The following is a 13414-nucleotide window of genomic DNA, read 5'->3' as shown; positions in this document are numbered from 1 at the left end:
TCTCCCATCGGTGATAAAAAAAAGATGGAGATGACCTCCTATGGGGGGAAGAGAGGACAGAGACAGAACATAAGAACATAAGAAATGCCCTCACCGGATCAGACCTTAGGCCCATCTAGTCCGGCTACCCGCACATGCGGAGGCCAAGCCAGGTGTTCCCTGAGGAAGACCTTGTTTACCCGTATCCCTCAATGTGATTTGCAAGAAGGTGAGCATCCAACCTGCCCTTGAATCCCAGAATGGTGGTCTTTGTCACAACTTCCTCCGGGAGAGCATTCCAAGCATCTACCACTTGCTGTGCGAAACAGAACTTCCTGACATTTGTCCTGGGCCTGTTGCCCCTCAGCTTCAGCCCAAGTCCTCTTGTCCGAGTCACATTTGACAATGTGAATAACGGTGTTTCTTGCTCTATTTTGTTGAATCCTTTTAGTATTTTAAAAGTCTCTATCATATCCCCTCGCAGTCTTCTCTTCTCAAGGGTGAACAAGCCCAGTTTCCCGAGGCTTTCCTTATAGCTTAAATTCTCCATACCTTTTACTAGCTTTGTGGCTCACCTCTGCACCCTCTCCAGCAGGGTAGTATCCTTCTTTAGGTAGGGAGACCAGTGTTGGAAACAGTATTCCAAGTGTAGTCTGACCATTGCTCTGTAAAGCAGCATTATGACGTCCGCCGATCTACTCGTGATTCCTTTCTTTATCATTCCCAACATCCTGTTTGCCTTCTTTGCCGCCGCTGAGCATTGAGCCGATGGCTTCAGGGTCCGGTCTATCAGTACCCCCAGGTCCCTTTCTTGTTCGCTCTTGCCCAATGTTACACCTAACATTTTATATTCATGTTCCTTGTTTTTCCTGCCCAGATGCATCACTTTGCATTTGTCTATATTAAACTTCATCTGCCATTTTTCCGCCCATTTCCCTAGCTGGTTCAAATCTCTCTGGAGAACGATGGAGGTTATGCCTTAGGTGCAGCAGAAGGCTCAAGTTTCTGTTGCTTCTGTTGCTGCTGTTTCTTGGGAGGTGCTCGATTGTAAGGAGCTGCCCTTGGTGTATAACGCCTCTGGAAAATTGGAGGAGGGCGTGAAGGCTTTACAGGAGCTGGTTTTGGCTTTGGTCTGACAATAGAAGCAAAAGACTTTTCATGTTCAGACAATTTCTTTGTGGCTGCCTCGATAGATTCATCAAAGAGGTCATTGCCTGCACAAGTAATGTTAGCCAAGCGGTCCTGAAGATTAGGGTTCATGTCAATGGTGCGAAGCCAGGCAAGGTGGTGCACTGCTACAGAAAAAGCAGTGGCTCTGGCTGACAATTCTAAGGCATCCTAAGACTGGAGAAGATGTAATCTTGGAATTCGAAGTGCTTTTGTGTATCCAAATAGTTGAGAAATTTGGGAAGAAGATTAATGAAGAACTTGAGATAAGTAACAAAATTATAATTAAGGACTTTGGAGGACATCATAGCATTTTGGTAAAGGCAACATCTAAACTAGAGAGTTGCGCGGGGACAGAAATCCCACCCGTCCCCACCCGTCCCCGCCAAAATCCCACCCATCCCCACCCGTCCCCGTGAGGAATCCCTCCGTCCCCACCCGTCCCCGTGAGGAATCCCTCCGTCCCCACCCGTTTCCCGCGAGGAATCCCCTCCGTCCCCACCCGTCCCCGCGAGGAATCCCCTCCGTCCCCACCCGTCCCCGCGAGGAATCCCCTCCCTCACCATCCTTCCCTATAAACTTCAGAAATAGTTATTTTATTTAATTATGCTACTGAATTAAAGGCTCTGGTAGAGACCCATTTACAAATAAGCAAAGAGACTATTAATTTGGAAATATTAATTGGGAAGAATACATACTTTGTAAATGGGTTTCTACCAGAACCTCTAATGTAAATATAAAATATAAATACTCAGCTGATGAGAACCCACAAACTGTCAGCTGAGGACTTCCTTTGCAGTTGGCCTGGGGTCCCTTTTGCCAAGCTTGGCAGGCAGCAGTAGCGTCCCTGAGTCACAGATGCTGGCACCTCAGTGGCTCATGGATGCTGCCAGCGACTGCTGCGCTTGGTGGAGGGGAGTTCTGACCATCTCTAGAGGAGGTCCTCTGCTGGCGGTGCTTGGGGATCCCCACCAGTCACAGCAAGGGCCAACAAGTACTTCAAAACTGTAGAAATAAAACCAGAAATGCATTTCCTTTTCTTTTGAACACAAAACAAAGATATCTGCCATATACATTTCCCAAGGCAGATGACTCTATGCAATGTCACCTCGGTAACAAAATACAAAAATAGACAAATACACCCCCTCCCTTTTTACTAAACCACAATAGTAGGTTTTAGCACAGGGAGTTACGCTGAATGCCTCGCGCTGCTCTCAATGCTCATAGGCTCCCTGCGCTAAAAAACAATATTGCGGTTTAGTAAAAGGGAGCCATAGTGCAAAATATAGACAGCAGATATAAATTCTCAAAACAGACACATTTTGATCACTAAATTGAAAATAAAATCATTTTTCCTATCTTTGCTGTTTGGTGATTTCATGAGTCTCTGGTTGCACTTTCTTCTTCTGACTGTGCATCCAATCTTTCTTCCTTTCTTTCAGCCTCCTGTATGTTTCTTCTCCTCCAGACCTCATTCTCTCCCCCAACTTTTTCTTTCTGTCTCCCTGTTCCCCCTTCTTTCTGTCTCTCTGTCTGCCCCCTTTCTTTCTTTCTCCGTGCCCTCCCCCAAGCCACTCGGTTTGCTGCCACCGCCATCGGGGAATAGTCCCCAAGCCACCGCTGTCCCAAGCTTTCCCTGCAGAAGCGTCGCGCTGACCAGCATTCCGCTCCCTGACGTCAATTCTGACGTAGGAGAGGAAGTTCCGGGCCAACAAGGCATTTCTCCTCATTCCATCCAGCCTGAGCCCCATCTCTCCTTGATCCAGCATTTCCCTTTTGTGTCTGTCAGAATTACCATTCCACCTATTTTCCAGCATCACCCTTCTTTGTGTCCATCTCACCTATATCCCTATCTCACCACTTTTTCAGAATCTTCATTTGTCTCTGTCCTTGTCTTTACCCCATATTCACCATTTGCCCTTTCAATGTCTTTATCTCCCCCCCCCCCACACACACTTTTTCAGCATTACTTCTATGTCTCTATTTCACCTCCTCTTCATGTCCCCTCTGTATCTCTATCCTTATTCAGAAGGTCCTGCTTACCCTTTCTCTTCTTTGTGTCACTATCTCCATTTTCAGCTTTCCCCCCTTTTCCTTTGTTACTGCACCCTGTAGCCAGAATCTTTCCACCCTCTCTCCACTCCGGCCCAGCCCAGTATGAAATATTTCCTTTTGTTTCTCTCCCCTCTCTCTTCTCCTCCCTCACCCACGAGTCCTGCATCTGGCCCTCTCCCTTCTACCTGCACCTGGCAACACCCCCCTGCTCCGCGGCTCTCTTAAGCAACTCGTCAGCAGCGGTGATCAAGACAAGCTGCCGACATCGAGGCCTTCCCTCTACGAGTCCCACCTTTGTGGAAAAAGGAAGTTGAAACAAGCGGGACTCGCAGAGGGTAGGCCCCGACGCCAGAAGCTTGTGTCGATCGTTGCTGCTGAGTTGCCGAAGAGAGCCGCAGGTAGAAGGGAGAGGGAGATAGGAAGGCTGTAGAAGCTCCGGAGCATGACACCGAACCCGGCCAGGATGATTTCTTTTTCAGGCTGCTGCTGCCGCTGCCATCCCCCACCCGAAATGACAAAAAACAGCCTAATGCCCGCGTCGGGAAATAGCCATGCTGAGCAGTGAGCTCAGCACGTACACAGATGAAAGCCTTGCTTGCTGATTGGTCCGGCGGCACGGTGGGGCGGGGCCGCCGGACCAATCAGCAAGCAAGGCTTTCATCTGTGTACGTGCTGAGCTCACTGCTCAACATGGCTATTTCCCGACGCGACGCCAGACTTGTAAGCTGCATGCTTGCATCGCCAGAATTTAGGTAGGTTGTTTTCATCCCCGTGGGAGTCCCGTGGGCAAGGGGGCGTCCCCGTGGGAGTCCCGTGGGTCAGGGGGGCATCCCCGTGGGAGTCCCGTGGGCCAGGGGGCGTCCCCGTGGGAGTCCCGTGGGCCAGGGGGGGAACCCGCGGGATCCCCGCGGGACCCGCGGGATCCCCGCGATCCCCGTTCCCGTGCAGACCTCTAATCTAAACTTGTCCATAGTTTTCCCTTCCCTTCCAGGGGAACGGTAGCATAAACTCTGGAAGGATGGAATCTTTTTAAGGAGGACTCCACAAGCAGGGATTGGTGAGACAACTGCAAATTCTCAAATCCTTTTCAATGCAGAGTTCTATACCTGGAGTACAATTTGCCTGGAACAGCAGGAATGGTATAAGGAGTCTCCAGGCAGCATGTGAAAGTCTGAGACAAAAGCTTGTGAAGAGGAAGCTTAAGTGACTCTGCAGGAGGTTGAGAAAGATGCATGACCTCGAGATACTCCTTAGAGTACTTAGAACCAGCATCTAATTGAAGTTCCAGGTCATCGGCTATCTGGCGAAGAAATGAAAACACAGCTGATCCGCCAAGGCCTTGCCTCGAGAGGGTCTTGATGACCTCGAGGCAGCCTGAGTCTGAGGTGAAGCCTCCCCGGGGAAATGATCATCAAAAGAATATGGAGACTTGGATGAGGCAATAGAAGAAGCTGAGTCCTCGAGGTCTGGAAGCGGAGACTTCGATTGAGGAGTCGGTGGTCTGGAAGACCTGGAAGGTGTGGAATGAGGCTTAGATGAAAGACGCTCTTTGGAAGAAGAGTTATGCCTGGATGTGTGCCTCAATGAAGGCCTCGATCGATGACGAGAGTGGTGCGTAGAAGCAGATCTCGAGGATCAAGTAGACTTTGCCCTAGAGATGGAAGCAGGCAATGGTTCCGGTGAATGGATAGGGCTAGAAGCTGTAGATCGAAACTCAGGTTTGATGGAGGAATCTCGAAGCACTCCCAAAGACTCTACTCCTTGTGTGGAGTGTGAGGATTCCTGTCAAGGCATTCACAAAAAATCTACTCCTTACCTAGAGTGCATAGATGCCAGACCAGACAATCAAAGTTTCTGCTCCTTGCATAGAGTATAAAGGTTCAGCTCGAGGCAGCGGGAGTCTGCAGATTGCCCAGGCTGGATTAGAGAAGACAGCTTCGGTCCCATTTTGGTTAGGAACTGAACAAATTGCTTCTCTAACATGGTCTGGAAAGAAGCCGGCAAAGATGAATTCGCATCTGAAACCGGACTACTTACTATGGCTATAGGCTCCAAAGTGCAGTGGAAAGCTTGAGGACCACTGCCGGAACTTTATGCTGAGCTATCTGACCTGAGGATTCAGGGGAAGATACTGCAGGTGTACTCGAGCTGCGAGACGTCCCAAACGACGAAGGTCTGATGAGGCTCGAAGCCGGAGTCGTGGAAGCAGGAGGACCCTCGGTAGAAGGTGGAACTGAGGCCATGCTTGAGGTCGTGACTGAAGAGTCCATCCCGAAAAATTTCTCGACTAAAATCCGATTTAAGCCATTCTGAACTTGACAAAATAAATTTTGCTTTTGGTTTTCATCCTAGAACTTTGTTGGGTGTTATTGTCCAGTTCCTTTAGTACCTGTAGGGTGACTTCCTTCATGGTCACACGCCGGTGCAATTTTGAACTGTGGCCACTGGAGGCACTGCGGAGTCCCGTCCTAAGACTCTGGTGCCGGCTATACCTTTCGGAACGACCTGGAAAGCGAATAGTGCTAGTCGAATCACCCCAAGCTCCAAATGATTGATTGACCAATGTTTCTGATGATGAGTCCACTGCCCCTGAATTGATTGCTCCCTGCAATGAGCCCCCAAATCCAACAGGCTGGCATCAAAAATGAGAGTCATCCACTCTGATATCTGAAAAAGCCTGCCCTGCCGGAGAACCTCCTCCTGAAGCCACAAGCTGGTTCTGTCCAGGGGAGCAGCATCTGAAGGGAATGACGCTGCAGAGACCACCAAGATAGAAGGGAGTCTTGTAATGGGTGCATGTGAGCTTGGGCCCAGGGAACAGCCTCCAAAGAGGCCACCATGGACCCCAGAATCTGAATTTATAGTCAGGCCATGGGAGCTGGGCAGTCCAGAAGAGCTTTGATCTGCAGCTTAAGTTTCTGTCTGCATGCCTCAGGAAGAAAAACCCAAAGAGAAGCCCCAGATGCTCTGTCTGGGAGGGTGTCAAATTGCTCTCCTTGAAGTTTACAATCCACTCCAACGCCTGCAACTGAGATACCACCGTTACCACTGTACTCTCGCATACCTAACGAGATGGAGCTCGAATCAACCAGTAGTCCAGGTAAGGATGAATCTGGATACCCTGCCGGCGGAGAAAGGTAGCCACAGCTATCATCAGCTTGGTGAATGTGCGAGGCGCCATGGCAAGGCTGAAGGGTAAAATGGTGAACTGGAAATGTTGCAGAACATGGAAATGCAGAAACTTGCGATGCTCCGGTTAGATTGGAATATTGAGGTAAGCCTCTGTGATAGGGGTAGGGAACTCCGGTCCTCGAGAGCCATATTCCAGTCGGGTTTTCAGGATTTCCCCAATGAATATGCATGAGATCTATTTGCATGCACTGCTTTCAATGCATATTCACTGGGGAAATCCTGAAAACCCGACTGGAATATGGCTCTCGAGGACCGGCGTTTCCTACCCCTGCTCTCTGAGATCCAAGGATTCCAGAAACTCTCCTGGAGAGACAGCTGCTATGACTGTCTCCATCCAGAAATGGGAAATCCTCAAAAAGTAGTTGATCGATTTTAGGTCCAGAACGGGTCTCCAGTCTTCCGAGCCTTTGTTTGGCACGATAAAGTACAAGGAGTATCTGCCTAAGCCAGATTCTTGCTCTGGAATGGGTTTTATCACTGCGATGTCCAGCAGATGTTGCATAGTAGTGCAGACTCAGACCTCTTTTTCCAGCAGACCTGCTGGGAAACCCAGAAAGAGCTCCAGAGGCTGGCAAAAGAAGTCTATCTTGTGCCTCTCCTCAATAATGTCCAGCACCCATTGATCCAATGACACCCGAGTGCACTCCTGATAAAACTGAGACAGGCAACCTCCAATCTGAGGCAGCTTCGACTGACTTCTGACATCATTGGGTCTTCTTAGGAGCAGCCACTGCTCGGAATGTATCAGCCTGAGGCTGCCTGGAAATCTCTGAGGAAGATCCTAATGAGATCTGATGAAACCTATGGGAGGAATGAAAATTACTACGATCCCCACCTGCAGGCCAACGAGACCTATACACGGGGAGAGACTTAGGACAGTGTTCAGCTACACTGGTCATAAAGTCGTCCAGGCCTTTACTGAATAGAAGCTGGCCCTTGATGGGAAGTTTACTCAGAGTAGCCTTAGAGGAGGCATTCCCTGCCCAGTTATGGATCCAAAGAGTTTGACGCATAGACACAGCATAAGCTGAGACCTTTCCAAGAACACGAATGAGATCATAAAGGGCGTCTGCTACATAATCCACACCATCCATGATCAGCAGCGGACAAGAAGGAAGGTCTGCAGAGGACGTGCCACATAATCTGGAATGACATGTAAGTGCTATAAAATAAGTGGCACCGCCACCTTCAGTCCCAGTCACCACTTCAAAAATCTTTCAACATTCATTGTAGTGCAGTTATTTAAAAATTAATAAAGAATTAAAATAAAAATCTTTCAACATAATGTCCATTTTATGATCCTGAGAATCCCAAAGCAACATGCACCCCTCATTAGGGAGGACTGTACACCTGATTACCTGCGCCACAGCATTATCCACTTTAGACTGTTCTAAAACTTGCAGAAATTTAGACGCCAACGGATAAAGCGTCAACATAGCTTTAGAAGATTGTAAAGAGTTTTCTGGAGAGTCCCATTGTGCTTGAAATAGCACAAGAAGCTGCGGATGAGCCAGAAAAAAGGCATACAGCTCCTTAGAGAGTGGTCCAGGACTGAGGACTGAGAAGTGGAAGGAAGAGCTACAGGGACCAATGCCTCCAATACTGAAGTCACCACCAAAATATGTGTTGTTTCTCATGACCTATAACACTTCTTGTAAACTGCAGACAGTTTACAAGAAGAATTATAGCTAGACCCCAAACATTGAACGCACTTATTATGAGTGTCTGAAGGTGAAATCAAGGTGAAAAGAAGAAATTAAATGACTCAAGGTCTAAGGGGGCCTAATAAGCCATGGCAAAAAAACAAAAACACTGAAAATTCTGAGAACTCAACTAGGATACAAAAAGTGTGTTGATTTTTTTTTTTTTGGGGGGGGGAGTAGAAGGCACTGACCTGGCGTCAAGTTACAGGCATGAGGAACACGAATGACGAGGACAGAAAAGCTGAAAATCCTGCAAGGACGCAAGGTAAGGAGAGTATTCAATGGATGTATCGTCTCTGTTTTGCAAAACAGACAAGATTGGCTTGGTATCCCATGATCATGGCGAGTAGGCATGGCAAATCACCCTCAAAAGCTTCCAGAAGATGCTGGAGAGCAGCTCCCATGCAGGGCTTTATTGAATGGCATCCAGCAGTGTGGCAATTTCATCCTGCTTGTCCACAGACTTCACATTTTGAATGTATAGCATGTTATAGGGTGGAAAATGGGCATTAATTGCAAACTATATGATATATAGGAGGTAGTAAATATAGCTGTACTGTGAACTATTTTACCATGCAGTACACCACTTCTCTGTGCAGTAACTGTATGGGAAACACATTGGAAATCACTCTCAATAATAAGTGCACAGACTTTGCATTTACCACACTATAATACAAAGACTTTTATATTAAGTATTCCTAAGTTGTACTCTTGTCTTTGCAGTTTCTAATATCCAAGACTCATAGGTAACACTGGACCTTGTACACAACGGTCATTACAATGAGTGACCCTGACTTAAAAGCAGCACTGAAGATTTCAGGTCTTAGACTTCCTCTCCCAATCTCGGTGAATGAAGGAAGAAGTCCCCATACAGGATTAATAAAACTCTTCAAGGATGTAGACAAGAGAGTTAACAAATCAAAAATAACTTAATTCATGCAATAAACTTATTAAATTAATAGCATAAAGATGTTAAAAATAAAGATAGATTTAGTACATTTTACTTTAAGAAATACATGACCTAAAAATATAGGAAGTTTTGTTTTGGAGGGGGGAGGAGAGTTTTTTCACACTTACAGAAATGGGCCACATTTTTGTCTTAAAACAGATTTTCAGAACAGACTATACCAACTCACTCTGAAATAGTGAAAAAGTCCATGAGCTCTGTTGTAGAAGCCTTGTTCCAATAGGTAAATAAAGCATCTGTAAAGTAAAAAATATGAATAAAAAAACATTTAAAATGGGGGCACTGAAAATATATCCAATTTAATATACTAATTTAAGCAAAGAAATATGATAAAATTTATATCAAATAATATATAACCATGTAGGAATAAAAAACGGTCAATTTTTATGAGTTTCACCTAAATGCTCAAGTTTTAGGTTTCTCAATTTTGGAAGATTTTCAATCAAATTTAGCTCCTTAGGTTTTTGATTGTTTCTAATTTTAAAAACAAAGCTACAATTTCATTTGCCTAAATTTAAAATTGTATACTGAACTCTAACATAGTTTCTTAATGCACATGCTATAATAATAGTTTGGCCCAGAAATTGGTAATTTGCCATCTTCAGTTATCCTTAATTCTGGTGATATTTTGCATATAGAATCTTCTAGAGTACTGGGTGGTGTTTTAGAGTCTTCTCTCTCTTTTCAATGCCACGTAAATAATCTTACCCAAAAATTTTTTCTTTAGTCTTCGCAAGCTGAGAAAAGTTCATCATTTGTTCCATCAAGATCATTTTGCAGTATTGATTCAAATCATTATCTTGGCACAGCTGGATTACTGTAATTCCATTTACGTGGTATTAAACAAAGGAAACGAGAAACGGCTGCAATTGATTTAAAATGTTGCAGCCAGACTGATTTTTGGAAAGAAAAAAAAAATTTGATCACGTGTCACCTCTGTTGAGGAAATTACATTGACTTCCATTTCAATTGAGAGTTCAATTAAAATGTGCTGTATAGTCTTTAAAAATTTTATATGGACTATTTGCTCCTTTGATGTCTCTCTCTAAACACCATGAGATCTTCGGGCAAGAGAACAACTCATATGTATAAGTTCTCTTTTCCATCATTAAGAGGAATCATGTCCATTAGTAAAATTTCACACTCCTTTCCATATTTACTAACTGCGACATGGAATGGACTACCTTCTCAAATTAGATCGTGTTTATCTCTTCAGATCTTTCGCAAAACCTTAAAAACTACTATGTTTCATCGTTTTTTAGGTATAGCTCCAATGAATGTTAATATATCTTTCTTTGTGATCTAATTATGTAAACCAAATCGAGCTCCTATCTTTAGGAAATGATTCGGTATATAGACTAAGAATTAGATTAGATTACTCCAGATACAGTAAACTAATGACATTAAAATTGTTATAGCACTAAAACAATTGCATTTTCAGAAAAAAACAAAACTAAAAAAACACCCAGCCCAAACTGCTGTGGTAATAATGCAGTTTCCTGCATCAGGGAGACATCTGTTTTCCTCCTTTGTCAGTGGAATGAATGATACAATACCCATTCAGGACTGAATGTGGACTGACCTATGGCCTGTAGGTGAAGAGAAAAAAAAATCCCGCCCCCCTTTACAAAGATTCTCAGGTTCAGAGATCTCCCAGACAAGAGAAACCCCCACCCCAAGCACATGATATACCTTGACCATACAACTCTCAAAACTGTAGCACTCCGCTGGATAAATACGTCCTGGTCCTAGGGAAGTGTTCCATGGCTTACTCCTCTCCTCAGACATCTTTAACACAATCTGGCTGATATCAATAAGAGTTTCAATCTGGCTGATATCAATAAGAGTTTCAATCATCACTGATATCAGCCAGACCCCTACCACTGTTGTGAAGAAAAGATATGCTGCTAGATACTTCCCCCGAATCAGGTGAATGTTTACTAGTCCACAGTTTGGGGTGTTGTTTGACAGTCTCTCAATGCTGGGTACCTTTTGAGGGGAAGGGGTGCCAAGGTCAATGGGAACTTGTTTCAGTGCTATTGAGATTTTACTACATTAATCTTATTCAGCAGTTTCCTGCAATGGAAGCAGGTTTGTAATCGAAACGGAAATATGTGTAAAAACCCGCCTAAATCGGCACTTGAACGATCAAAAAGACAGGTCGTCCAAGTGCCAATAATCAAAATGGATTTTAGACGTATCTAAAAGCAGCTTAGGCCTTTTCAATGCCGCTGTGAAACCAGAGTGAAAAGGGGCATTTTTGAAGGAGTGGTTAGGACGGGAGGTAGGTGGGATGTGGGCCGACCGACCTAGACTTAGTCTTCCTGCAGCAATAATCAAAAGTTTGACGAGACTGCTTAGATGGAATTTATACATTGTGACTTAGGCGATCTAAAAGTAGGTATAAGTGCCCAGAAGGTATCCAAAGTGACCAGATAACCACTACAGGGACAAAGTACAGACCCCCACACACTACTGCAGTGATCACTGACCACCCCCCTAAAAAAAATACCAAAATTGGAATAAAAACATACATACCTCCCTCCAGAACATCAGTACCTGGTATAGGAAAGCCCAGTAGAGCAGCAAAGAGGTGGCTTAAGTAGTCTGGGGGGAGAGGGGGGCTAATGAACCATAGAGAGGAAGACCCAGGCCCATAAGCCACTCTAACCACTGCATTCATGAAGAAAAATGTGCACCCACCAAACCTCCCTAAAACTCTATTGTAGTGCCATACAGGTGGCACCTGCAGCCATAAGGGGGGTTCACCATGACCTATAAGGGAGATGTTTATGTGGCACACTTTTTGTTAAATTCACAGTAGTGCACTGTAAGGTACCCCACAACTCTGTTGCCATGTCTGGGTGGCCAGTACATCACTTTGCTAACCCCTCCCACGTCCAAAAGGTCTTTTTCTAGGTGTTTTGGGTTTGGACAATTTTTGGGCGAGAATGGGTATTGTGACAGGGAAGCTCCTGTCACTGGTTTAAACCTGGTTTTAAACCCTGCCATGCAAAGGGCTGTCCCTATTCCTAAGCCCAGGAAGCTGCCCATTAACTCTGTTCCTATTGTAAAGAGCCAACAGGCAGGGCAAGGCAGAGAGAGGACAGAAAGCACAATACCTGAGTTAGGGCACTATAATCCCTTTTATAATTCCTTGGGCAGTTCTCCAGTAAAACCTCTGGTAAAGAAAACTGTCCCAGGAAGGGTTAAGGAAAGGGGTGGAGCTGACAGGCAAGACGAACCCAGAGGGGGAATGAGAACGAGCCTCGCAGGAACTGAAAGAGAGAGAGAGAGACAAGCCGTGCAGAGCAGGAAGGAAACGGCCAGGAGCTTTTTCTCACCGCCCAGGGCTAGAGAGCACGCTGACACACAGCTCTCCCGAATTAACAAACCCCTGGTTCCCAGGCAGAGGCTCAGGGGAAGAGAAAAGCTTCCAGAGCAGGGCTGGCCGGTAGCTGCCTTTGAGGGGAATTCCTATCCAGCCTTAGAGAGCAGGGAGTCCCTAATGAAAATAAGGGAGAGGTCTCTGAAGGAAGCGAAATGGATTGCAGTTTGGCAGCCTGGGACCTCCTATCTAACTACAGTAAGTGAGGTAATGAATGGGGGAGGGGAATAACTTCTCTCAGTGCAGCATTCTTCATCCCTTAGGCAGGACTTTAAGGAAGTGTGAATGTGAAAGGGGGAGGAGGAGGTGCCCCTTGTGAATTAAAGGCCCAGAGATAAGCCCAGCAGAAAGAGTGAAGGAGGTGAGAACACTAATTAACCTCCAGGGAAAAGCCTGAACGGGAATTCAGTAACCTGACTTTATATAGCCCTGAATAGGGGAACTTTTGGGTGGGGACTTTAAACCAGTAAGCCAAAGGGTGGACGGTTCCCCAGCCTCTACCCCATGAGCACAAGAGTAGTGGGGGCATTATACTTCAGGTGGATCAGGTGGGAAAAGCTTCCTAAAGTATCCTCAGGCACAACTGCTGAAGCCTGAAAGAAAGCGTTTTTGTATATTTTTTGTTTATTTGCCTGAAGGGCAGTTTGGACTCTCTCTAAAGGAGAAGCATTGCTTATGTATTATTTGTTTCAAGTATCCTCAACCGAGGGGAGCTGTTTAAGGACCCAGTGCCTTGAACTGGGCAATAAAAGGACAAACTGTGAACTCTTCAAAGTTAGCAGTGTGTGTTTTCTACTGGGATTATCCAGCGGGAGTCCTCCGGGGAGCGCTCAGACATGCGCCTGGGGCGGGAGCCGGGTTGCCAGCGCTAGGCTTATCCCTAGATGACTTAGCGGTCTGGACGATCAAACAGCTGGACGTAGAAGTAGACAATTCTCAAAAAAAAAATTGTGGATGTATTTT

General features: G+C 45.7%; 1 protein-coding gene across 4 annotated transcripts in view; it reads right to left on the bottom strand.

Annotated features, from left to right (window-relative positions):
- The window catches only part of DOCK9 (dedicator of cytokinesis 9), a 1074749-nt gene that overhangs the window by 314317 nt on the left and 747018 nt on the right, over window positions 1–13414 (bottom strand). For all 4 annotated transcript variants that reach the window (XM_033947591.1, XM_033947593.1, XM_033947592.1 and 1 more), the window contains exon 36: window positions 9233–9299. In XM_033947591.1, the coding sequence (XP_033803482.1) occupies window positions 9233–9299 (67 nt within the window). The remainder of the gene's footprint in view (window positions 1–9232; window positions 9300–13414) is intronic.

Source organism: Geotrypetes seraphini, chromosome 6, assembly GCF_902459505.1.
Source record: "Geotrypetes seraphini chromosome 6, aGeoSer1.1, whole genome shotgun sequence".
NCBI lineage: Eukaryota > Metazoa > Chordata > Amphibia > Gymnophiona > Dermophiidae > Geotrypetes > Geotrypetes seraphini.
Note: the sequence above shows the minus strand (reverse complement) of the source record. Positions and strands in the feature narration are given on the sequence as shown.